This window comes from Rhinopithecus roxellana, chromosome 8, assembly GCF_007565055.1.
Source record: "Rhinopithecus roxellana isolate Shanxi Qingling chromosome 8, ASM756505v1, whole genome shotgun sequence".
NCBI classification, from domain to species: Eukaryota; Metazoa; Chordata; class Mammalia; order Primates; family Cercopithecidae; genus Rhinopithecus; species Rhinopithecus roxellana.
In genome coordinates, this window is record NC_044556.1 from 1,135,464 (window position 1) to 1,161,309 (window position 25,846).

The 25,846-nt window shown below is 55.8% G+C and overlaps 2 protein-coding genes across 4 annotated transcripts in view; both read left to right on the forward strand.

The window, feature by feature from the left end:
- The first annotated feature begins 1,298 nt into the window (after positions 1 to 1,298).
- Positions 1,299 to 15,277, forward strand: RASAL3 (RAS protein activator like 3). Of its 3 annotated transcripts, none has more exons than XM_010361524.2 (18): positions 1,299 to 1,413; positions 1,541 to 1,886; positions 5,310 to 5,446; positions 5,610 to 5,688; positions 5,797 to 5,858; positions 6,660 to 6,715; positions 8,256 to 8,382; positions 8,487 to 8,585; positions 9,056 to 9,598; positions 10,262 to 10,406; positions 10,661 to 10,805; positions 12,028 to 12,264; positions 12,360 to 12,561; positions 12,655 to 12,773; positions 13,422 to 13,812; positions 14,097 to 14,254; positions 14,791 to 14,854; positions 14,961 to 15,277. In XM_010361524.2, the coding sequence occupies exons 2-18, from the start codon at positions 1,559 to 1,561 to the stop codon at positions 15,102 to 15,104; spliced, it is 3,036 nt and encodes a 1,011-aa protein (XP_010359826.2). In that variant the 5' UTR covers positions 1,299 to 1,413; positions 1,541 to 1,558; the 3' UTR covers positions 15,105 to 15,277. The 3 variants fall into 3 exon arrangements, with proteins under 3 accessions (XP_010359826.2, XP_030791573.1, XP_030791574.1); XM_030935713.1 differs by having other exon boundaries at positions 10,661 to 10,776; positions 11,990 to 12,264; XM_030935714.1 differs by lacking the exon at positions 14,791 to 14,854 and having other exon boundaries at positions 10,661 to 10,776; positions 11,990 to 12,264.
- A 1,701-nt stretch (positions 15,278 to 16,978) lies between these two features.
- The window catches only part of WIZ (WIZ zinc finger), a 28,336-nt gene continuing 19,468 nt past the window's right edge, over positions 16,979 to 25,846 (forward strand). The window contains 3 exon segments of the mRNA XM_030935712.1: positions 16,979 to 17,097; positions 18,520 to 18,784; positions 24,187 to 24,259. Coding sequence (XP_030791572.1) covers positions 18,580 to 18,784; positions 24,187 to 24,259 — 278 coding nt within the window. The 5' untranslated portion in view covers positions 16,979 to 17,097; positions 18,520 to 18,579.

Here is a 25,846-nt window from a genome sequence, read left to right on the forward strand (position 1 = left end):
GGCAGGCAGATCATTTGAGGTCAGGAGTTTGAGACCAGCCTGACCAACATGTGAAACCCATCTCTACTAAAAATACAAAAAACTTAGCCAGGCGTGGTGGTGCATATCTGCAGTCCCAGCTACTCAGGAGATTGAGTCAGGAGAATCACTTGAATCCAGGAGGCAGAGGTTGCAGTGAGCCGAGATTGTGCCACTGCACATGAGCCTGGGAGACACAGCAAAACTCCTTCTCAATAAATTACTTAATTAATAATAAGAGTAATAATAAATCTGGCCATCTTCCAGAAGCCCCCCTTGTGCCCTCTTCCCAGCCACTAGTGCCTCCAAAAGAAACTGATATCCTGACTTGTTACACATGGTTTTGCCTGATTTAGGACTTTATGTAAATGGAATCACAAAGTGTATACTCTTCATTGGTTTGGGGGGTGGGTTTAATTTATTATTGCTTTTCAGAGATGGGGTCTCCTGAGGGCAGGGAGGGGAAAAAGAGAAAACAAGTTAGATATGAGGTCTCCCTATGTCACCCAGACTGGAGTGCACTGCCAATATTCACAGGCATGATCACAGCTCACTGCAGCCTTGAACTCCTGGCCTCAAGTGATCCTCCTCTCAGCAGAGCTGAGAGTGGGGAGGGGGCCGAGATGAGGGCAGTGTGTGGACAGACACTGGGCACAACTGTCACTCTCTCGACCCCCAGGAGACCCCCTCCACCATGGACCCACCGTCGCCAAGCGGGACCTCCCAAACTCAGCCTCCTGAATAGCTCAGATTACTGGCGTTTTATGGCTTTGGTTTTGGCTCAACATTGTTTGTGATTCACCCAAGTTAAATTATTCATTAGTTTGTTCTCACTGCTGTATGATATTCTGCTGTGTGAAGAGATCACAATTTATTCCTTCTTCCGCTAATGGGCACTTGGGCTGTTTCCAGTGTGGGGCTATTATGCATTGCACTGCGGGGGTGCATATCTCTCCGATGTCTACCCAGCAATGGAATTGCTGAGTCAGAGAAGATCCAGCTAATATAGTGTTAGTAGATCCTGCCAAACCGTTTCCCAACACGAGCGAATGGGTCTACACTCTGGCCAACTGTGGTTGAGAGTTCTAGGTGCTCTGTATTCTCACCAGCATTTGTTCAGCCTGTACTCATCTTGCAGAGAAGGCAACCCAGGCTCAGAGAGAGGGGCAAGTGCTGCCTCCCCATCAGGGAGGGAGTCTGGGTCCTTCTTGCTAGAAGCCTAGTAACCCACCTCCTCTCTTCTCCTCCCCTGAACCTCCAGCATCCTGCCCCCACTGTGCCCTCCCAGACTGGCTGTGGGGTGGGGTGGGACAGAGAGGGTCACGTGGAGTTGGGTTCCGAGGGAGGAAGCCAGGCAGGGTGCAGACGGCTGCTGATTCTGGTCAGGAAACCAAGGTAAGGGAGGCAGTGGAGGTGGGGGCAGGGGGATTCCTGAAGGCAGAGCTGAGGGTGGGGAGGGGACCGAGATGAGGGCAGTGTGTGGACAGACACTGGGCATAACTGTCATTCTCTCGCCCCCCAGGAGACCCCCCGCCGCACCATGGACCCACCGTTGCCAAGCCCGACCTCCCAAACCCAGCCCGCAGCCCCCTCTCCGCTGACTTCCTACCGCTGGCACACAGGGCGCGGTGGGGAGAAGGGGGCTGGAGGGTTCCGCTGGGGCCGCTTTGCTGGCTGGGGCAGGGCCCTGAGCCACCAGGAGCCCATGGTCAGCACCCAGCCAGCCCCTCGCTCGATATTCCGTCGGGTCCTGTCTGCGCCTCCCAAGGAGTCACGGACCAGTCGCCTTCGACTCTCCAAGGCCCTCTGGGGGAGGCATAAGAACCCACCACCGGAGCCAGAGCCGGAGCCAGAGCAGGAGGCCCCAGGTACATGGTTCCCCCACCCTGAGCTTGGGCTGGGCTGGGAAGCCGGATGCTTGGGTTTTGTCTGCCTCCGGAGCATCAACTGTACAGACACAGGAAGTTGTGGGGAGTGTGAAAGCCCAGCAGGAAGTGGCTGGGGCCCAGCTACCCTGTTCCCTCTTTCTCCCTAAAGAAGGTAGGAGGAGTTGCCAGGGTCCTGTGGGCAGAGGGTCCATCTGAGGAAGGAACAATGAATGTAGACCCATGGTGGTATTATCCAGAGGCTAAATGGCTCTTGGCCCCAATGGGTCTCTCCTTCAATGGCTCAAGCCCATCCTTTCCTACCTGGATATCCATCCTCAGCCTGCCTCCTGCTCTTCTACCTTCTAGCTTCCGTGTCTTTGTTCTGAGCCCTTAAGCCTCAGCTTCTCCATCATTTCAATGAGAATAATGATCTCCATTTTGGAGAGTACATCATTTCATTTGCTCATATTCATTTATTTATTCAAGCAGAGGTTTGTTGAGCTTTTTTTTTTTTTTTTTTTTTTGAGACGGAGTCTCGCTCTGTCGCCCAGGCTGGAGTGCAGTGGTGCGATCTCCGCTCACTGCAAGCACTGCCTCCCGAGTTCACGCCATTCTCCTGCCTCAGCCTCCTGAGTAGCTGGGACTACAGGCGCCTGCCACCACGCCTGGCTAATTTTTTGTATTTTTAGTAGAGACAGGGTTTCACCATGTTAGCCAGGATGGTCTTGATTTCCTGACCTTGTGCTCCGCCCGCCTGGGCCTCCCAAAGTGCTGGGATTGCAGGTGTGATGTTGAGCTTCTGTTGTATGTGCCAGGTCCTGATTTAGGCACTGAGGACACACTAGTGAAAGAGACAGATGACACTCCCTGCCGCATGGAGCTCACAGTGTAGTGGAATTGACTGAAAATACATGAATAAGAAAATGACAGATGGACCAGGCATGGTGGCTCACGCCTGTAATCCCAGCACTTTGGGAGGCCAAGGCGGATGGATCACCTGAGCTCAGGAGTTCGAGACCAGCCTGGCCAACATGGCAAAACCCTGTCTCTACTAAAAATACAAAAAAAAAAAAAAAGTATCTGGGCATGGTAGCACATGCCTATACTCCCAGTTACTCAGGAGGCTGAGGCAGGATAATAGCTTGAACCCAGGAGGCAGAGGTTGCAATGAGCCAAGATTGCGCCACTGCACTCCAACCTGGGCAACAGAGTGAGACTCCATCTCAAAGGAAAAAAAAAAAAAATGAAAAAAAAAATGAGAGATGGTGCTAAGTGTCACACAGGGGGATCTAGAAAAGTAATGGATATCGCAAGAATTAGGGCTCAGGAATGTAACACTAGGCTAGGGCCCAGCATATTTTAAGTGATCCGTTAATAAGCGGGAGTTATCATTTATTGCTCCTGGTGGTAAAAACGAGGGAACAGACAGGCAGTCTGGGAGGGCTAATTCAGCCCTTCTGTTTCCTGGAAGCTCATTTAATTCTCACTGCTTATATTCCCATTTTGTTTTTGTTTCTGTTTTGAGACAGAGTCTCACTTCCTCACCCAGGCTGGAGTGCAGTGATGCAATCTCAGCTCACTGCAGCCTCTGCCTCCCGGGTTCAAGAGGTTCTCCTGCCTCAGCCTCCCGAGTAGCTGGGATTATAGGCATGCACCACCACACCTGGCTAATTTTGCATTTTTAATAGAGACATGGTTTCACCATGTTGGCCAGGCTGAGCTCGAACTCCTGACCTCAGGTGATCCACCCGCCTCGGCCTCCCAAAATGCTGGGATTACAGGCATGAGCAACTGCGCCCGGCCTGTTGTTTTTTTGAGACAGAGTTTCAGTCTTTCACCCAGGCTGGAGTGAAGTGGTGCAATCTCGGCTCACTGCAACCTCCACTGCAACCTCTGCCCTCCGGTTCAAGCAATTCTCCTGGCTCAGCCTCCCTAGTAGCTGGGATTACAGGTGTGCACCACCATACCCAGCTAATTTTGTATTTTTAGTAGAGACGGGGTTTCACCATGTTGGCCAGGCTCATCTCAAACTCCTGACCTCAGGTGATTCACCCACCTCGGCCTCCCAAAGTGCTGGGATTACAGGTGTGAGCCACTGCGCCTGGCCTGCTGTTGTTTTTCAGAGACAGGGTCTTGCTCTGTCGCCCCAGGCTGGAGTGCAGTTGCATGATCATAGCTCACTGCTGCCTTGAATTCTGGGGCTCAAGTGATCCTCCCACCTCAGCCGCCCAAGTAACTGGAAATATGGGCACGCAACACAGTGTCAGGGTTTTTTTGTTTTGTTTTTTTTTTTTGAGACGGAGTCTGGCTCTGTCGCCCAGGCTGGAGTGCAGTGGCCGGATCTCAGCTCACTGCAAGCCCCGCCTCCCAGGTTCCCGTTATTCTCCTGCCTCAGCCTCCCGAGTAACTGGGACTACAGGTGCCGCCTCCTCGCCCGGCTAGTTTTTTGTATTTTTTAGTAGAGACGGAGTTTCACCGTGTTAGTCAGGATGGTCTTGATCTCCTGACCTTGTGATCCACCCGTATCGGCCTCCCAAAGTGCTGGGATTACAGGCTTGAGCCGCCGCGCCCGGCCTGAGATGGAGTTTTGCTCCTGTTGCCCAGGCTGGAGTGCAATAGCACTATCTCGGCTACTGCAACCTCCGCCTCCCATGCCTCAGCCTCCCAAGTAGCTGGGATTACAGGCATGTGCCACCACGCCCGGCTAATTTTGTATTTTTAGTAGAGACGGGGTTTCTCCATGTTGGTCAGGCTAGTTTCAAACTCCTGGCCTCAGGTGATCTGCCCGCCTTGGCCTCCCAAAGTGCTAGGATTACAGGTGTGAGCCACGGAGCCCAGCTGCGTCAGGCTATTTTTTAAAGACAGGGCCTTGTTATGTTGCCCAGGCTGTTCTCAAACTCCAGATCTCAAGCAATCTGCCCCGCCTCGGCTTCCCAAATGTTGGGATTACAGGCATGAGCCACCGTGCCCAGACTCTGTCCTGTTTTTTAACCTCTCGGACCTACATGTTGTCTTGGTTAAGAGAAGAATGCAAAGAAAAAAAAAAAAGAGAGAAGAATGCTTGTGACTGAAGCCCAGCCCAACCACTCACAAACTGCGTGACCCTGGGCAAGTCACTCAACCTCTCTGAGCCTGTTATCATAGCCCTTTGAATGGCTTTTGGAGGATTCAATGCAAGAAGGTGTGTAGAGTGGTATACAGGGTACTGGGCACATGGTAGGTGAGCTGTGTCTGCTACCCATGGTTAGTGGGGACAAGACCCAGACAGACATGAAAACTTGCCCAAGGTCGTACAGTCCGATACAGCTGCTGGGGCGGGGGGCACCTAGGAGGGAACCCACCATAAGCCTTCGGGAATGGAAAGGGTAGCTTGAGGGAGAGAAAACGTCTCTTAAGTCCCCCAGTGCCTCCTCTTCTTCCCAGAGCCGGAGCCAGAGCCGGAGCCAGAGCCCCCTACCCCACAGATCCCCGAGGCCCCCACACCCGACGTGCCTGTCTGGGACATTGGGGGCTTCACCCTGCTTGATGGGAAGCTGGTGCTGCTTGGAGGAGAGGAGGAGGTGAGAAGGGGCACCTGGGCAAGGGGAGGGAAGAAAGAAAAAGGAGGACGGCAGAACAGAGGCAGGTGCTGGAGGGAGGATAATGGGAAGGCGTCTGCCTCTCCCTCGGTCTGCCTGCCTGCCTGCCTCCCCTCTCTGACTACCCACTCCTGCGGGAGAACAGGGTCCTCGAAGGCCCCGGGTGGGAAGTGCTAGCTCCGAGGGCAGCATCCACGTGGCCATGGGGAACTTCAGGGATCCAGGTAAGCTTGAAGAGTGGAAAGGCCTGGGGCATTTGGGAGGCTCTAAAAGTGGGGCAGAATCTAAGATGACTCCAACCCCCCCAACCTGCCACCCATAACTACCCACAGATCGGATGCCTGGAAAGACAGAACCAGAGACAGCTGGTCCCAACCAGGTCCACAACGTTCGGGTAAGGCAGCCAGTGAAGGGAGTAGGTAGAGGGGAGAGCCAAGACTCTTGGACCCTCACAGCTGAAAGGGCACTCTTGCTGGGTGATCTGGGGCAGGTTGCTGACCCTCTCTGGGCCTCAGAGTCCCAGTCTGTCAAATGGAGTTAATGAAATAACCTTTCTCTAGGGGTTGTTTATGGGAAGCCAATAGAGAGTGCAAGAGTGAGGCAGGGCAGTGCACAGCTGTAGTCCCAGCTACTCGGGAGGCTGAGCAGAGAACACTGCTTGAGGCCAGGAGTTCAAGACCAGCCTAAGCAACATGGGGAGACTCCATGTCTTAAATAAATAAATGAATAGTGCACGAGAATATATGATTGATGCTTTACAAATGGGAGTTTGGGCCAGGCACAGTGGTTCACACCTGTAATCCCAAAATTTTGAGAGGCTGAAGCAGAAGGATTGTTTGAGATCAGGAGCTCAAGACAAACCTGGGCAACATAGCAAGTCCCCAATTCTACATGGTAACATTCACCTGTAGTCCCAGCTAAGGCAAGAGAATCACTTGAGCCCAGGAATTTGAGGCTGCAGTGAGCTATGATTGCACCACTGTACTCCAGCCTGGCTGACAGTGCAAGACCCTGTCTTAAAAAAACAAATGAACAAAGAATTAGGAGCTGTTGGTTGCTCTTATTATTCCTGCTAATACAGCCTGAGCTTGGTGTTGGTCCTCCAAAACCAGCAGATCCTCTGGGATATCTTGTGAGGGAAGGAGCTGCAGAAGGAGCACAGATTTCTGTCCAGCTGACATTCCCTTCCCCACAGGGGTTGCTCAAGAGGCTGAAAGAGAAGAAAAAGGCCAGGTCGGAGCCCCGGGATGGGTAAGGATGTATGAGAGGCTGGAGGGGCTGAGGTTCAACACTGGCCCTTCCTCCTCCTCCTCCTCCTCCTCATCATCATCATCATCATTCCAATCTACACCAAACACCCCCTGTAGCCTCTGTGTTCTGCCCCACATCAGTTGATTCTGAGGACATTGAATGACGTAGCACAGAGCCAGGGTGCGGGCAAAGTCTGACACAATAACTCTAAAATGGGAGCTAAGTCAATCAACTGGTCTGGGAGGGTTAGGGAAGGGACCCTTGATCTGAGATCTGAAGAGTGGATGGAAGTTAACTAGGCCAACAGCGGGGTGGGAAAAGCATTCCAGGCAGAAGTAACAGCAAGTGCAAAGGCCAAGAGGCAGAAAGAAGCAACTAAAAACAAGGCCAAGGGGGCTGGGTGAAGTGGACCACGGGTAGCACTTTGGGAGGCCAAAGTGGGCAGACTGCTTGAGTCCAGGCATTCAAGACCAGCCTGGGCAATATAGTGAGACCCCACTTCTACAAAAAATACAAAAATTAGCCAGGCATGGTGGTGGGCACCTGTAGTCCCAGCTACTGGGGAGGCTGAGTGGGAGGATTGCTTGAGCCTGGGAAGTTGAGGCTGCAGTGCACAGAGATCATGTCACTGCACTCCAGCCTGGGCAACAGAGCAAGACTCTGTCTCAAAAATAAATAGGGCTGGGTGCAGTGGCTCACACCTGTAATCCCACACTTTGGGAGGCAGAGGCAGGTGGAACATTTGAGGTCAGGAGTTCAAGACCAGCCTGGCAATGTGGTGAAATCCCATCTCTACTAAAAATACAAAATTAGCCGGGCATGGTGGCACACGCCTGTAATTCCAGTTACTCAGGAGGCTGAGGCAGGAGAATCGCTTAAATCTGGGAGGTGGAGGTTGCAGTGAGCCAAGATTGTGCCACTGCATTCCTGCCTGAGCAACAGAGTGAGACTCTGTCTCAATAAATAAATAAATAGGACTGGGCGCGGTCACTCACGCCTGTATTCCCACACTTTGGTGAGGCTGAGGCGGGTGGATCACTTGGGATCAGGATTTCAAGACCAGACTGGCCAACGTGGTGAAATCCCATCTCTACTAAAAACACAAAAATTAGAAAATTAGCCAGGCATGGTGGTGGGCACCTGTAATCCCAGTTACTTGGGAGACTGAGGCAGGAAATCGCTTGAACCTGGAAGGCGGAGGTTGCAGTGAGCCGAGATCCAGCCACTGCACTAAACAAGACTCTGCCTTAAATAAATAAATAAATAAGATAAAATAAAACAAGGCCAGGGAGGTTGGAGCTCAGAAAGTGATGGATTAGGTGGAGGGAGATGACGTAACAACATCTGCACTCTACTTGGTCATATAGGTCACCAGGAGTTGAGTTTATGCTAAAAGTAAGGAGGTGCCATGGGGAGGGGGCACAGGGTAGAAAAGGGATCCAAATTGGGTTGAAGTCCTTCCTGGCCTTCCTCCACCCTTCAGGCTATGGGGGATGGGAAGAGGCAGGAACGACCGTGTGCTCCCCCGCCCCCTTCCCAGGCCCCCCAGTGCTCTGGGCTCTAGGGAGTCGCTGGCCACACTCTCTGAACTGGACCTGGGCGCCGAGCGGGATGTGCGGGTCTGGCCACTGCACCCCAGCCTCTTGGGGGAGCCCCATTGCTTTCAGGTAAGTGCAGACAATCCACCTCGGTTCCACCTCAGTCCCACCTCCTACCCTTTGGCTTCACCCTTGGCCTGGATCGCACACTGTTGGAGTCTCCATCCCAACAGGTAACGTGGACGGGCGGAAGCCGCTGCTTCTCTTGTCGCTCGGCCGCTGAGAGAGACCGCTGGATCGAGGACCTTCGTCGCCAATTCCAGCCCACCCAGGTCATTGCCCTCAATAAAGCGGGACACGGAGACCCCGCCCACAGGCCTGGCCCGCCCCTTCCACTCTACCCAAAGCCAGCTCTCTCAACACACCTGCCCGGCCTGCATCGTTGCAAAGGCTCCAAGACTCCCTTTCCACCTATTACCAGCCCCGGGAATATCAGACCCGCCCCTTCTGTCCACTCTCGACCCCATATGCACCCAAAGCCCTGCCTACCAAGTAATCGCGAAGTCTTCACTACAGTACTACTCTTCTATGCCCTGGAGCCCCGAACTCTCCCGGAGAGCCCAGAAAAGCTTTAGAAAACTTCCGCGTAGCCACCTCAGGACTCCCATTTCTTTCCCCAACGGCCCAGCAATCTCACTAGGGACGCGGCGCACTAGGTTTGAGGCTTGGCGCTTCACTTGCAGTGCCCTCTTTGGGGTGCCAACAAATCAAAACGCTTCCCCCATCCCACTCCCATCTGCAGGACAACGTGGAGCGGGAAGAGACATGGCTGAGCGTGTGGGTGCACGAGGCGAAGGGGCTTCCCCGGGCAGCGGCGGGGGCACCCGGCGTGCGCGCCGAGCTGTGGCTGGATGGCGCGCTGCTGGCACGCACGGCGCCTCGGGCCGGCCCAGGCCAGCTCTTCTGGGCCGAGCGCTTTCACTTCGAGGCGCTGCCACCGGCACGTCGCCTGTCGCTGAGGCTGCGCGGCTTGGGCCCGGGAAGCGCGGTGCTGGGCCGCGTGGCCCTGTCGCTGGAGGAGCTGGGCGCCCCACGCGCGCCAGCCGCCGGCCTGGAGCGCTGGTTTCCGCTGCTCCTGGCGCCGGCGGGCGCAGCGCTGCGGGCGCGGATTCGGGCGCGTCGCCTGCGTGTGCTGCCCTCCGAGCGCTACAAGGAGCTGGCGGAGTTCCTCACCTTCCACTACGCGCGCCTCTGCGGGGCCCTGGAGCCCGCGCTGCCTGCGCAGGCCAAGGAGGAGCTGGCGGCAGCCATGGTGCGCGTGCTGCGGGCCACCGGCCGGGCACAGGTGCGGCACCGCGACAGCGCGGACCCGGGCGACCAGGGGTAGACCGATAACGCGCTTCGGGCGGTAATTGGGGCACAGGACCTGAGTTGCACCTGTAAGAGGCAAGACACCTTGAAGGGCGGGACCTGAGCGTCAGCTGTGAGGGGCGTGGTCCAAGTGTCACCTGTAAGGGGAGGGGCACCTTGAAGGGCAGGACCTGAGCGTCAGCTGTGAGGGGCGGAGTCTTAGCTGTACCTGTAAGGGGCGGGGCACTTTGAAGGACTGGGTCTGAGCTTCAGCTGTGAGGGGCGGGGCCTAATTATCATTCATAACGGGTGAGACACCTTGAAGGGCGGAGCCTAAGCTTCAGCTGCGAAAGGGGCCTGAGCATCACGCACGAGGGGCGGGGCCCAGGTTGAACCCCAGCGCTAAAAGGTTTAAATTTCTGCTGTGAGGGTTAGAAGTTCTGGCCTCGGTTATGAACCCCAGCAGTAAAGACTGGGCCTAAGCATCAGCTACGAGGGGCGGGGCCTGTGCCTCTGGTGTGAGGGACGAGCCAAGGATCCGAATTCCCTTGGACTTAGTCTGCATCCAGTGCAACCTGGTGTGAGGGACGAGCCAAGGATCCGAATTCCCTTGGACTTAGTCTGCATCCAGTGCAACCTGACCCCCTGCCCTTCCTAGGCGCTGGTGACTGACCTGGGCACTGCGGAGCTGGCGCGCTGTGGAGGCCGTGAGGCGTTGCTGTTCCGGGAAAACACGTTGGCCACCAAGGCTATCGATGAGTACATGAAGCTCGTGGCACAGGATTACCTCCAGGAGACCCTGGGTGAGCTGGGGGAAGAGTCCGCGTCAGTGGCCTGCTGGTGAGCTAGGGGACCTGGGTGAAGTTCTAGGAGTCCTTGAGCAACCTGGATTCTGGTAGTGAGTGGTGTTTTGGGGGTGCTAGGATCCTGGGGACAACTGGGAGCTCCCCAAGATGTCGGGTGCCTCCGGAATAATCTGAAGACAAGGTTGGAGGATGGGTGTGGCGGGTTTTGGTGGTCATGGTCCCAGCCCCTATCCGGCTGTGCTGGGCTGCAGGACAGGTTGTGCGGCGTCTCTGTGCTTCCACTGAGGACTGTGAAGTGGACCCCAGCAAGTGTTCAGCCTCGGAGCTGCCAGAGCACCAGGCCAGACTTCGGAACAGCTGCGAGGAGGTCTTCGAAACCATTATCCATTCCTACGAGTGAGAATCAGGGCCCCAGCCCCTTAGTTCACCCCCGCTTACCATGCTAGCCCTAACCTCCAGTTTAGGGTTGCCAGATAAAATACAGGAGACACTCAGTTAAATTTGATGCAATTATTGGGACCATGCTTATATTAAAAAATTACTCATTTGAGCCAGGCATGGTGGCTCACGCCCGTAATTCCAATGCTTTGGGAGGCCGATACAAGAGGATTGCTTGAGCCCAGGCGCAGGCGTTCAAGACCAGTCTGGGCAACATAGCAAGACTCTATTGCTCCAAAAAGCTTTTTAAAAATGAGCTAGGCATGGTGGCATGCACCTGTATTCCCAGCCGAGGCTGGAGGATCACTTGAGCACAGGATTCAAGGCTGCAGTGAGCTATGATCATGCCACAGCACTCCAGCCTGGTTGACAGAGTGAGACCCTGTCCCAAATAAAAGGAAAAATGTAAATAAAAATCACTCCGTTATCTGAAATTCATGTTTAACTGGATGTCCTGAAGTTTCATTTACTACATCTGGCAACCCTATCACCATGCAACCCTATCACCACTGACCCCAAGTAACCCGAGACCCAATTCCTTGTCCTGTAACCACAGGTGATTCCATACACCCAATTCCATGCCACTGGCTCCAGTTAACATAGAATCTCAATCCTATGACCTCTGCTTCCAGATGATGCCCCAAGTCCATGATCCCAGGCTTTAAGTGACCCTCCACCTCAAATCCCATGCAACTGATCACAGGAGACCTGGGATTCCAATCCCTTGACCTCTGACCCTAGGTTAACCTGCATACCTAATCCCTGACTTCAATCAAGTGACTTCTGACCCTGGGTGACTTCCGGAGCCCCAATCCTACTTTATATCTTGTACTCTGGCTCTCCAATCTCGTGTCTAAGTACATCCAAGCTCATAACCTCTGTCTTCATGTGACCTTGTATCCCCAACTATAAGAGTATTATCCCCAGCGATTGCCATAGCTACACATAAGCCATGGCTCCATGCTGACTCATAACCCCAAGCATTGTTATCTCAGATATTCCCAATCCTAGAGCCCAGACCCCAGGTTCAGTGAGAAGGAGGCCCACATGGGCTTCATGAATAGCTTTCTGGAGGATCATGGACTAGTCATGCAATGCTTCTGGGACTCCCAACCTTATGACTTTAACCTTTATGCCCATAGCCTCCCCATCTGACCATTCATTGCCTCTTCTGCACCAGCTGGTTCCCTGCGGAGCTGGGCATCGTGTTCTCAAGCTGGCGAGAAGCATGCAAAGAACGTGGCTCTGAGGTGCTGGGCCCCCGACTGGTGTGCGCCTCCCTTTTCCTGCGGCTCCTGTGCCCCGCCATCCTGGCACCCAGCCTCTTTGGTTTAGCACCAGAGCATCCAGCACCCGGCCCAGCCCGCACCCTCACACTGATTGCCAAGGTCATCCAGAACCTCGCCAACCGTGCCCCGTAAGTACTGGGAAGCTAGGGGTGCGGGGGACCATGCTGGGAGTGTGGGGGTGGCAGGTGCCTGACCTGAACCACCCAGCCTGGCCCTGATCCAGGTTCGGTGAGAAGGAGGCCTACATGGGCTTCATGAATAGCTTCCTGGAGGAACATGGACCAGCCATGCAACGCTTCCTGGACCAGGTGGCCATGGTGGATGTGGATGCTGCACCCAGTGGTTACCAGGGTAGCGGTGACCTGGCCCTCCAGTTGGCTGTCCTGCATGCCCAGCTCTGTACAATCTTTGCTGAGCTTGACCAGGTATGGCCTGAACCCAGAGTAGGGAGGCAAGAAGGCTTGGGAGACTCTGACCACATAGATTTTGCTCAGTCTCTGTCCTGCATGCCTCACCAGACAACCCGAGACTCCCTGGAACCGCTGCCCACCATCCTGCAAGCCATCGAGGAGGGCCAGCCTGTGCTTGTATCAGTGCCAATGCGTCTCCCACTGCCCCCGGCCCAGGTCCACTCCAGGTAACCTCAAGTCTGGTCTGGAGTCTGATGGGTGGGAACAGGAAGGAGCAGGGCTCAGACAGGGGTCAGAGGTGAAGATGGATCATTGTGAGCAGAGGGCAAGCCCAGGGTCAGACTGGAATCACAGGTTATAGAAAAGGTCAGGTCAAAGGTCACAGTGTGTTTGAGGTCGGGGATGAGAGGAGAGGTTAGGGTGGAGTGATGTCAAGGGTCATAGAGAGGACAGTATTAGAAGTCAAGAACAGGAGCCAGGCTCAGTGGCTCATGCCTGTAATCCCAGCACTTTGGGAGGCTGAGGCAGGAAGATCACTTGAGGCCCAAGAACTTAAGACAAGCCTGGGCAACATAGGGAGACTCCCATTTCTACCAAAAAAAAAAATGCCCGGGTGTAGTGGCATGCGCTGGCAGTCCTAGTTATTTGGGAGGCTGAGGCTGGAGAATAGCTTGAGCTCCGGAATTCAAGTCTGCAGTGAGCTATGATGGAGCCACTGCACTCCAGCCTGGGTGACAGAGCAAGACCTTGTCTAAAAAAAAAAAAAAAAAAAAAAAGGACAAGTTCACCTGGGGGTGAGGTCGCTTCTGGTCAGGTCGGGATGGAGTCGTCTCAGGGGCCAGTAGAGGGTCTGAGATCCTCCATCCCACCCCTAGCCTTTCCGCAGGGGAGAAGCCCGGCTTCCTGGCCCCCCGGGACCTCCCCAAGCACACCCCTCTCATCTCCAAGAGCCAGTCTCTGCGCAGCGTTCGCCGCTCAGAGAGTTGGGCCCGGCCACAGCCGGACGAAGAGCGGCCCCTGCGGCGGCCCCGGCCGGTGCAGCGCACGCAGAGTGTCCCGACCCGGCGTCCTGCCCGCCGCCGCCAATCTGCGGGGCCCTGGCCGCGACCCAAAGGCTCCCTGAGCACCGGCCCGGCGCCCCGCGCCCGGCCTTGGACCCGGGACTCCGCCTCGCTGCCTCGGAAGCCGTCGGTACCCTGGCAGCGCCAAATAGACCAGCCGCAAGACCGAAACCAGGCACTGGGCAAGCACCGACCTGTGAACAAGGTAAGGTCAGGCCCAGGTCCCCGCCTGGGGAGTGGAGACGGGGACGCGACTGGGGAAGACTGAAGGGCCAGGCAAGCCTGGGTTCAGGCTCGCTGCGCTGTGTGACCCCGGGCCTAGCCCGACCCTCTCTGAGCTTCAGTCTCCCCAGCTGTATAGCAGGAGGGATGTTCCCCAACTAGGCAGGCCGGTGATGACGCTGAACGCTTGGGCCTGGAAGGTCAGGGTCTCCAGGGAGACACAGGGGCGGGACGACGGGTCAGATTACAGCTGCTCTCCCACCACAGTTGGCAGAGCTGCAGTGCGAGGTGGCCGCTCTGCGTGAGGAACAGAAAGTGCTGTCCCGCCTCGTGGAGTCGCTGAGCACCCACATCCGGGCCTTGACGGAGCAGCAGGAGCAGCTGCGGGGCCAGCTGCAGGATCTGGACTCCAGGCTCTGTGCTGGGTGAGCCCAGCCCTCTCCATTAGCTCCGCCCCCAGGTGGGCCCGATCCAATTAGATCTGACCAGGCCCTCCCCAAACCACGCCTGGCACGACCAAGCCCCACGCCGGCCCCGCCCTAATAAAATCTGCGCGGGCCCCTCTTGGCGAGCCCCGCCCCTAGGTGGACCCACCCCCCGAAGGTCGGCCTAGGACCCTGGCAGATTCTCTCATCCAGGCCCCACCCCTCCATCAGCCCCTCCCAACCTGGCTGGGCCAGGCACTGAGATATCTCAGCCTGGGCACTCCCTCAAGCCCAGTCACGACCCCACTCAGGACTGGCCAAGCCCCGCCTCCAAGGGATGATTGATAGGTCCTATCATTCCAACTATTCCAGTTTCTGGTCCGACCCTTCTTCAAGCATATTTAGGCCCCGCCCTTCAGTCTAACAAGCTCCGCCTCCACTCCAAGCTCCGCCCCCTGAATCCCTGGCACTCCAACCAGGAGCTGGAAGGGACTCCTTAGCCTCTGACCTTCGCCCCCATCCCCCGACCCCCACAGGAGCTCAGAGTTTGATTCAAAGCACAACCTTCCAATCTATGAAGGGCACAGTCTGAAAAGCCTGGTGAGACTGCCGTCTGAGCCCTGGGACAGGTCTGGGCGGTGGAGGAGCGAGGGTTGGGGTGCAGCCCTCTCCTGGGTTCTGAGTCCCATCGCCACTGCCTCCCCAGGAACACCGCCTAAATGAGATGGAGAGAACTCAGGCTCAGCTGAGGGATGCTGTCCAGAGCCTGCAGCTTTCTCCAAGGACGTGGGGGTCTCGGAGTCAACCCCAGCCCCTCAAAGCACCCTGCCTCAATGGAGACACCACCTGAGCTGCCCATCCTGCCTCACCACACGTGGTCTGGGAGCAGAGAGATAGCCATCTTGGGGGGAGGGTGTCTGACCTTGCCTTAGCCCTACTTGGCCTACAATGGGGAGTGGAGCTGCTGGTCCCAACCCCTCTGGCAGTATGAAGTTGCCCAGTAAAATCTTGATTTCAGTAAAATTGTTGGTTTCTTTGCCCACTAAGAATTGCCAATTCTAAGGCATTTGCCCCCCCCCCCCAAGCCCTATTCATCTCTCCCAAATTCTCCCCTAATTAGAAGTCTCATGGAGAGGGCCATATACATAAGTTCTCACCAGCTGTGTGACCTTAGACCTTCATTCTCTTAAAAGCCCGTTTTCTTCTCTGTGAAATGGACGTAAAGTTCCCTACACAGTGAGAGGACACATAAAGGCATTCAATAAAAGGTATTCACCATTGTCATAGGCAGCACCTGCTTCTCAATGAAGCATGAATTCCAACCCTGGCAACCTCCCAATCCCACAGTGAGAGCATCTTCTCAGGCCCTCCTCATGTCATGGAGGCCATGGGTCTGGGAGGCGGATAAAGGAAAGGAGTCAGGTGTGGAGATGGTTGGATATTGTGTATGAATGATTGGGTAAACGAGTCATTCGAATCATGGGTGAGTGGATGGGTGAGGGGTACAGTGGGTGGAGCAAATGGCAGACGGATAGGTTAGCATTTGCTGGATGTTTGACCTAGTAGGTGAGTAGTTGGGTAGTTGGTTAACCAGGTTGGGTATGTCTGCCTAGAAAAGGCCTGGTTCATAGTAAGAAAAAAATGTTCTGAATGTTGTGATTATATATGTCATATGTACATATGTTGAGGTCTCCTGAGACTCTTGAGAACTGGGCAGTGGAGAAACAATAATGAACTAGACAGGACTCTTGGCCTCATGGAACTTACATGCTAGTGGAGGGGCCAAATCAACAGGCCAACTGGTGGATGGATATTTGGGGGGCTGGGAGGAAAGTTGTATGTGGGGATGGTTGGGTACTTGCTTGGTTATGTGGATAAATGAGTATTTGCTTGAGTGCTGGATGAATGGGTGGGTAGATGGGAAGTGAATGGGTGGGTTGAGTGGGTGTTTGGGTGAATTAATAGATGGTTGGAGGGGTGGGTGGATAGGTGATTAGTTGATTGGATAGGTAGATGAGTGATTGATAGATGGAGCAAGTGGATGAGATGGCTAGGTGGTTAGATATCTGGATACATGGTGGATAAGACAAGACAACAGGCCATGATGTGTGTCTGATGGGGTAGTCCTGGAAGCTGTGATCCTGGGAACTGGGTGGAGAAGGTGACTTAGGACTGAAGACCTAGGGCAACTCTAGGGGCATGGAGGTGCTGAAGTCCAGTGTGGATGATTGGGAAGGAGGGAGTGAGCTTGTGGTTGGAAGGTAGCTGATGGGAGGCAGGGGACAAAAGGCTAAAAATTGGCTGGGTGGAGTTTTCAAAGACCTATCAATGACCCATCAATGATGCGTGGGGGAACTTCTCTGCCCCCTCCCCACTCTTTTAGAGCTTTTAGCGAGTCTACCATTGGAAGTACCAGTGGGGTGATGAGGAACCATTGGGGGGGTGGGACAAGGGTGTTGTCATGGTAACGGGGTCTCTCCCTGGACTCAGGCCGTGCGGGCCCTTTAAGGGTGACCCGCTTGGCCACTCCCAACATGGCGGCGAGCCCGCTGGCCGCCCCCCCCCCCCCCGGGGCGGCGCGGGGGGGAGGGGGGCGCCCCGGACCTCCCCATCATGGCGGCGCGGCGGGGCTGTCGCGCTGAGGTCACGGCGGCGCGCCGGGGGGGCGGGGCGGCGGGGGGAGCGATTTAAAGGGACAATGTCCCCCGAGCGGTGGAGGCGGCGGCGGCTGCGGAGGCCGTGGCACCGGCACCGGGAGCGGCAGCGGCGGTAGCGGCAGCGACGGCCGCACCAAGGAGGGGAGCTCCGAGCCCCGGCACCGGGCCGGCGGCGCCGCCTCCCCGGTGAGGCCCGGCCCGGCCTGGGGAGCCCGCGGGTGGGGCGGAGCCGTAGCGGGGCGGGGGAGGCCCGGGCCGGGCCGGGCCAGGCGGGACCCCCCGGGGCGGGGGCGGGGCCTTCAGGGGCGGGGCCTGGTCGGGGGCGGGGCCGTGCAGGTGGGGGGAGGGGCGGGGGTCTTGGGGCAGGTGTCCCCCCTACCTCGGCGCGTCCCGCGGGGTCTCCCGCCCCGGGGTGCACGGGCGGAGGACGCATCCCCCGGACCTTGGACCCCCGGGGAGTGGGCCCGCACGGCGCAATCCCCACCTCTGCGACCCCTGGGGGGCGTCCGGGTAGGAGCCCCCTCCCCACGCTGCCAAAGTGCTCCGAAGTTGCGGTCCCGCCCGTTCCCCGCGGGCAGTGCCCACCCGGTGGACAACCGCAGGTGCTTCCTCCGGGCCTGGGTAGGGACCCCCACCAAGACTGCCAGCCCACAGGGGAGCCCCCTGGGAATCCTCAGGCCCCCGAGGGCAGCGCCTGCAACCAGGCCTGGCGCCCCGGCCCCGCCCCGGTTGCCTGGGCCCGGCCTCCCCACAATCTCCCTGGGGAGGGCGCCTCATTCCTGCCCTTCACTTTCTGCCGTTACCTTGAAGGTATTTATAGGTAGAGAGGACAACCCCCGCTCCCCAGGGTCCTCATTTCTGGACCAGGAGCCCCATCGTTTTCTTTCGCCCGAGGACTAGAGCAATCTTGGTTGGGGGGTGGGGGGAATGGAGGAGCCCAAGCTGGGTATGCATGAGGGATAATGTTGGGGAGAAGCGAAAGGGTTAATGCTGGGGTCACTTGAGGCTGTGTGTGTGGAGGGGGGTGAAGGGGTTAATGCTGGAGAACCCTAAGGTCCTGTGTGGGGGAAGGGTTGGAGTGTGGGAAAGTGCAGAGATCATTGGTATGGGACAACCCAATGGAGAAAAGTAAAGGGGTAATGATGGGAGACTCCTGACGGTGTATAGGATCGGAGTGTACAAGTGGCTGGGATTCTTGCCGAGGAAACGAAGGCATGGCAGTAGGATGTGCGTGTGCATGGGTGTGAGGGCAGGACTGGGGAAAGTGCAGCTGTGTGTGAATGAAGGGAGGCGTCTGGAGAAGTGGAAAGATTGATGGAAGAAAACCTAGTGGCTGAGTGTGCATGTGTCAATATGGGTAAACTGAGGCAGTGCAGGATCTGTATAAAGGGGAGGAGTTATTGATGGGGAGATGGAGACATGCTGAGGGTAGGGGCCATTGGGATAGAAGGTGTGTGGATAAGGTCTGAACACCATTAGCTCCCCTGGGCTGGGAGGTAAACTGAGGCAGTGAGCTGCAAAGGTGAGGACCGAGGTTTTGAGGGAGGGGAAACTGAGGCAGATTCCCTTTCCTCCATCCCCTAAGCATTTCCCTCTCTCTGTTCTCAGGCCCACAATGCTCCGCTGAGCCAGCCCAGCAGCTGAGTGGATCCAAGCAGAGAAAATCCAATGGAGGGGTCCCTGGCAGGCAACCTGGCTGCACCAGATCGTCCCCGAGGCCCAGAGAGACTGCCTGGCCCGGTGCCGAGGGAGAACATCGAGGGTGGGGCCGAGGCTGCTGAGGGGGAAGGTGGCATCTTCCGGTCCACCCATTACCTGCCTGTCACCAAGGAGGGCCCCCGAGACATTCTGGATGGCAGAGGTGGCATCTCTGGTAAGAGAATGGGCCCTGTGGCCCCCAGGGAGCATCCAGCCCATTCCCCAAGGCTCAGAGAGAGCCAAGTCACCCAGCGCAGTAGCAGCTGAGCTGGGATGCTGATTCCGCTTGGGTCCAGAGCCTTTTCTTTGCACTCCGTTTAGTTTCTTATTTGACAGTTGTGAAAACAGATGTCTTGGGAGCCAGTGACCAGACCAAGGCTCCCCACTGGGTGGTGTGGAGCTGGGACTTAAACTCAGGTCAGCCTGGCTCCCTCCTCTGAGCATACTAATTGGGTCCAGAGGCCCATCTCAGCACCCCAAACTCCCTGTCCCCAGCCCACTTGTTCCACAGGTATTCCCCACTCCCATCAGTCTATCCCAGCTCCCTCTGGCTGTCTGGGTGTATCCTGTTCCTGAGCCATGGGCCGAAACAGCTTGGACCTTGTAGTGGCTAGGGAGAGACTGGGTAGTCAGGGATACTGGCCACCCCTTTGTGCTTTGGTTTACCCAGCAAAAAGGTATCTGACACTCTCCTCACCTCCAGATGTGTTATTCAATCATTAAATACTGAGCACCTTCGGTGTGCCAGGGTATGTGCTAGGTGCTGGGAAGACAGCTGTAAACCAAAGAGGCAAGAATTCCTGCCCTCAAGCAGCTGACACTCTAGTAGGGGAAATGGATAACAAGCAACTAAACAAATATCAGAAGGATAGGTAGTGACAGATGCTGTGAAGGCATTAAACAGAGTGCCAGGATCATGGCCGGCAGACCTGGGAGAGCCTCCCTGATAGAGTGGCATTTGAATGGAGCATGGAATGAATGGGGGGAAGGACATTCCGGGTGGAGGGAACAGCCAGTGCAAAGGCCCTGTGGTGGGGAGGAGCCTGATGTGTCCAAGGACCTGGTAGGAGGCTGATATGCCTGGAAAACAGTGGGCTGATGCCTCAGACCGCCCCCCCGGCCATCTCCAAACACCTAATCACGGGCTTCCTCCATGCCAAGGCTTTTGCATGATCATCTTCTGTCTTTCTCCAAAGAACCCTGTGGAATAGCCTTCGTTATTATTATCCAGTATCAGAGATGGGGAAACTGAGACCCAGAGCAGCGACATAAATTGCCCAAGGTCACCTAGCCAGGGAGTAGCATGGCTTGACAGCCCTCACTCTTAACCACCCTGCTGCATCCTCACAGATCCTTGACCTGCTCCAGCCACCTTTACCACTCATGATGCTCGGATATTTATAAATACACAGCACCTTCTAGGGGCCACACACTGGGGCACAGTGGTGACTGAGCACACACCATCCTCGCTCTCACAGACCCCACCATCTGAGGCTGGGGAGACAGATGTTGTGATACCGTGTTATGACCCGGTGTTATGTCACCAGGTGTTATGACACAGCGGCTGGGGTTGTGATGAGGAAAGCACCTGGCGGGGAGCAACCAGGAGTTCCTGCAGGAAGTGAGAGGTAGGATGAGGAACAATGAGCCAGACCAAGGGGGTAGCAAGCATCTAGGCAGGGGACTGCATACATGCAAAGGCTTAGAGGGAGCTGATGGCATCTGCAGGTGTCAGGCAGTGGGGTGGCAAGGTGAGACCCCTGAGGGCACAGGGTACACCCAACTCCAGAGTATCAGCACTCAGGGAAACTTAGCAATCCCTTGTCGAAGCTATGAATAACTGAGTTAATAACTGCGGCTCAGAGAGAGGCAGGATTTTGTGCCAGGTCGCATAGCCAGCCAGGGCAGGGCAGGGACTTTGATTTTGTGGGAGCCTGAGGGTACAGGCTGTAGGGATCTCAGGGCCCTCTCTGGGTCTGGTTCCGAGGGATTGGACATCTCTTCTCTACCTGGCAGATGCCTCAGGTCTGGGGAGAGGGAAAAAGCAGGCAGGTAGGTGCATCCTCACTTCCTCTGGGGAATCACCCAGGGTCTCATGCGTGCATCCCTTTTATAGCCTGGGGAGGAGGGAAATGTGGCTGCTGAGGGGGGCCAGGCCCACCCTTGAAGGTTTCCCTCAGCAGCTGGGGGCAGGGGTGGGAATGGCTTGACTTGGAGTGAGGTCATAGCCTGGATTTGGAAGAATGCCTGGGTTTGGGACACCACATCTCTCCCACTACCCTCTCTGTCTGCTTGATCTGCCCCTTCTGGGATGCAGGCACCTGCCCTACTAGTCTTGTGATGCCTATAACTAGGAACAGGCTCTGGGGCTGCTATTCCACCCCAAAGCCTGGGCCTTCCTTTATCCCTACTCAGCCCTCGGAGGCCCCCAAGAGCACCCTGGAGTGACCACCTCCAAACTCCTCTGCCTGGGCAGGGGTGTGCCCGCCACCTTCTCTGTCCTCCGTTAACGGCTGTTTACCCGGAGCTCCCACAGCGCCTCTGCAGCTCCTACCTCTCTGGTTGGGCCTCCCAGGTTCAGAAAAGACTCAGGGGGCTGAGGTGGTCTGTATGGATCAATGAAGAGTCTGGTACATGCCTGGCATTGTGTTGGGGACAGGGCACCCAGGGACAAATGACACATCATTTCTGCCATCTTGGGGCCCCAGCCTGGGGAGAAAATCAGAGCGTGGAGTGACCGGGCCTGAGGCTGTGGGGTCTAGCCACCAGCTTCCCCCTTGAGACATCGCTGAACCAGCCCTGACCCCCCCCAGGCCTCCCACCAGCCTTCTTCCCCTCCACCGCCACTTCTCTGGATGGAGCATTTACTGCGATCTTGCTGGCACCCATTGCTGGCCCTGCGAGACTGGGTTGGTGGCTGTTCCCATTGCACAGAGGAAGAAACCAAGGCTCGGAGTGGAAGAGGCACGCCCTTCAGGGCACCCCTGGGGCCTTGAACTTGGATCTGTCTGGCTCCAGAATCTAGGTTCTTGGCCACTCTATCGAGTTGAACCCCAGGCTTGGAGTTCAGGCTGCTCATGAACACTCCTTGCCATCAGCATTTGCAAACTCTCTCGGGGAACCCAGATGGCAGGAGCCAACAAGGGCCCCTTGGCACGGCCACTGCCTGGGGGCTGCGACCCAGCACCTCGTCTGACCCATAGGGACTCCTGGATCCCCATCAACTGTGGAGGCCTCTGGGTGAAGCCCCCACCCCCAAGGTGTCTTGGACACAGGGCACTGCTTGGCCTGCTTCCTCCAAAGTCACTGCCACTAAAAATAGGAGACTCGCTGGAATTGCTCAAAGAGGCCACGCGGTCCCCTGGCTCTTGGAATTCTTAGACAACGGCAATCGCAGAATCACCAAATCTGGGACGCCCAGAATCTTGGGAGCTTGGAATCCTAGAACCTCAGAAGCAGGATGCCCAGGACCCTCAGACCCAAACCTCTAGGTCGCGCTAGGGCAGGTTATATGCGAACGGGTTGCCCTCTCCTGAAAAAAGACAAATCTATGACTCATGTATTCTCTAGAGACCCTGTTTCTTGGGGGCCTCACTCCCTTGGCTGGGCCAGGCCTTTCTTTCCCAACTCTGAATGCCCTCTCCAACACCCCCATCCTAAAACCAGCCCGTGCACCCAGGCATAGCTCTGCTGCCCATCAGTGTATCCCGGTGGTTCTCAAATGGGGGTGATTCGCCTCCCCCTCCAGGGGACACTTTGGTAATGTTTGGTGACACTTTTGGTTGTCATGACCGAGGGCTGGGGAGATGCTGGCGTCTGGAGGGTGGAGACCAGGGATGCTGCTCACCATCCTGCAATGCACAGGATGGACCTCACCCCAGAAAATGATCTGGCCCCAAATGCCAATAGTGCTGATGTTGAGAAACCTTGTGCTGTAGATGATGCAAATTTCCATACCCCCACCACCCCTTCCAGAGGTCACACAACAGTCACAACCCTTTTCTTGGGTTCTGAAGCAGGACCCTCAGCCAGTGACCACACCTTTCTGGTCAACACCCTCTTCCCATCCTACCTCCATTTTTATCCCTTGACTCCCAACAGTCAGCTCTCAATTTCTTGGGTCAATTGGATGATGAGGGATTGGAAAAAGAATTCGCCCCAGCCCTATCCCTTTTTCTGGACCATCCTCAAATTGAGGCTAATCCAACAATTGCATCTGTCAGGCTCTGGATGGGGCACAAGTTCCCCCAGTGTGTTAACCTTGGCCCGGGCAATTGGCCTGCTCCCCGATTGGCAAGCTCACCCGTGTCAGGCAAGTGTGGCGGGCAGAGGAGACGCAGGCCAGGATTCCTGTGGTCGCTCCAGGCATTGGCTCCACAGGCGGATAATAGAGAGTTGGCTCCATCTGTGTTGGTGGGGAGGGGTTCCTGGGAGAGGACTGGATTTCAGGACATAGGCCTGGGAGAGGGTGCAGAAGGCAGGGACGGGCTCTCTGCAGCTCAGGTTAGAACGGGTGCCTTGTTCGTCATCTGGCAAGGATTTGTTGAGCGCTTGCTGTATGCCAGGTGCTGGGATGCTACAGTGAATGAAGCCGACAAAGTCTCTGGTCTACTGCAACTACATCCTAGTGGGGGACCCAGCAAGCAGTCATCCCAAGAAAGAGCTAGGTAATTTCAGAAAGTGCTAAGAAAGAAATGAAACAGGTGCTGAGAGAGAAAATCATAGGCGCTCATTTGAGTTAGGCGGTCAGGGATGAGTGCCCTGGGCAGAGGGCATAGCAGGTGCAAAGGCTCTGAGGTCCAAAAGAGTTAGGTGGGCTTGGGGCTTCCCGAGGAGGCCCATACAGTTAGAGTAGAGGCACTGAGGGGCCAGGAGAGAGATGGGAGGTTAGAGAGACCAGCAGAGGTCTGACCTCATAGGGCCTTGTAGGTGGCGGCTAAGAGTCTGGTTTTTAGGCCGGGCACAGTGGCTCACACCTGTATTCTTAGCACTTTGGGAGGCCAAGGTGGGTGGATTGCTTGAGGTCAAGAGTTTGAGACCAGCCTGGTCAACATGGCAAAATGCCCTCGCTACTAAAAATAGAAAAATTACCCAGGCATGGTGGTGCACGCCTGTAATTCCAGCTACTTGGGAGGCTAAGGCAGGAGAATCGCTAGAACCCGGGAGGTGGAAGTTTCAGTGAGCCGAGATTGCGCCACTGCACTCCACCCTGGGCAACAGAGTGAGACTCCATCTCAAAAAACAGAAGTCTGGTGTTTATTATAGGTATAATGAGAAGCCAGGTGAGTTTTTAGCAGGGTGAGGCTTGTAAAAAACCACCCTGGTTGCTGGGTGGGGGGAAAGAGAGGAGGGTTGGAAGGCAGCAAGCCCCTGGGGTCCCCCAGGAGACTCAAGGGGACTCCTCCAAAGAAACCCCTTCCAGGGCTCAGGACTGCAGAGGCCACGGGCCTCTCAGGGAGAGGAATTGGGAGCCAGCAGGGCCATTCTGAGGCACCTGGCAGGGCTCCTGGAGCTGGGGTGTGGAGGACCCCGGCCAGGGGGACCCCAGCCCCTCAGGGTCTCCCCTCTCTGTTGCAGACGGGCAGCCCCATCCCGGCCTCAGCGAAGCCCTCCCCCGTGCCACCTCCGCCACCCATCGGATCAGCAGCTGGTGAGTGCCATGCTGGCCCTGACCTCAGGGAGGGCAGGGGGGCAAGCAGGACATGCCCAGGCCCCAGAGAAGCCCCTGGGGAATGAGAAGGGGACAGGAGGGAATCAGGATGCCAGGCAGGAGGAGGAGGCAGCTCCCGGCAGGCAAGCCCCTGGGCGTGTGCTGGGGTTGGGGGAGGTCTGGGATGAACACAGAAGGTCAACTCTCATTATCCCTGCCAGGAGCAGGGCCAGAGGGGCAGGAGCCTGGATGTTGGACCCTTGGAGTCCTCTCTCTGCCAGGTGACCCTTAGAATGATACTATGCCTCTCTGGACCTCAGTTTTCTCATCTGCAAAATGGAGTCCATAAGATGCATCTCATGAATTCGCCTTGAGGATCCAAGGGGCACTGGGTGAGAGCAGGAATCAAGAGCAATGCTGATGGTCCCTACCCTTTATTAAATGGCAGCTGCTAATAGGTCATAGTAATTTTTTTTTTTTTTTTTTTTTTTTTTTTTTTTTTTTTTTTTTTTTAGAGAGTCTCACTCTATCACCCAGGCTGAAGTGCAATAGCGTGATCTCAGCTCACTGCAACCTCCACCTCCTGGGTTCAAGCAATTCTCCTGCCTCAGCCTCCCCAGTAGCTGGGATTATAGGTGCCTGCCACCATGCCTGGATAGTTTTTGTATTTTTAGTAGAGATGGGGTTTCACCATATTGGCCAGGCTGGTCGAGAACTCCTGACCTCAGGTGATCCACCCACCTCAACCTCCCAAAGAGCTGGGATTACAGGCATGAGCCACCACACCTGGCCAGGTCATAGTAAGCTTATCAGGATTACTAATAGCTCTCAGAATGAACAATACTATTATTAATTAATTAACAATAGCTGCTATGAGCTACGCTCTGAACATGTGTTTATCCCCACTGAGTCCTTGCCACAGCCCCAGGAGGATGGTCCTGTTAGTATCGCATGTCAGCGATGGAGCTTAGAAAGGTGACCTTATGGTCTCCACCCAACACCTGAATGGAACTTTTTCCACATCTGTTCCATGAGCGTGATTGGCATCCCCTGATGGAGGCAGGATCTTCAAAAGGAAGGGAGAACTGATCACAAATGGCCATAATAAGAACCCATACTGGTCCAGGCATGAGGTGAAACAAAGCATTTCTCAAGCACTGAGTTGTGTCATCTTCACCCTACAGCCTGTGGGGTCATTGAAAGGTTGTGGTTGTGAGCATTTAAATAAGCACCTGCCTTATGTTGCAAGCACCTTTTGTTGATGGTGGCTATGAGAAAGCTCCACAGATGTTGTATAAGGACAAAGGGGTTCCCAGTTCTTGGGAATTACCCCCATTTTTAGGATTGGAAAACTGAGGCCCAGAGAGGTTACGCTGCCCCCACCAACACCACTCCCACCCCTCTGCCCAGGAAGGTCAGAATCACTGGGGCCAAAGGCTTAGCAGGGACCTTCCACCTCTCCTGACTCTGCCCTTCTAGATGGGGAGATGCAGGGAAAAGGAACATTCCTTTGACCTGTTCCACCACAAAGTTAACTTTCACCAAATCTGAGGGAGAGGTGAAACTAAATTAGCAAAATCACCCCAG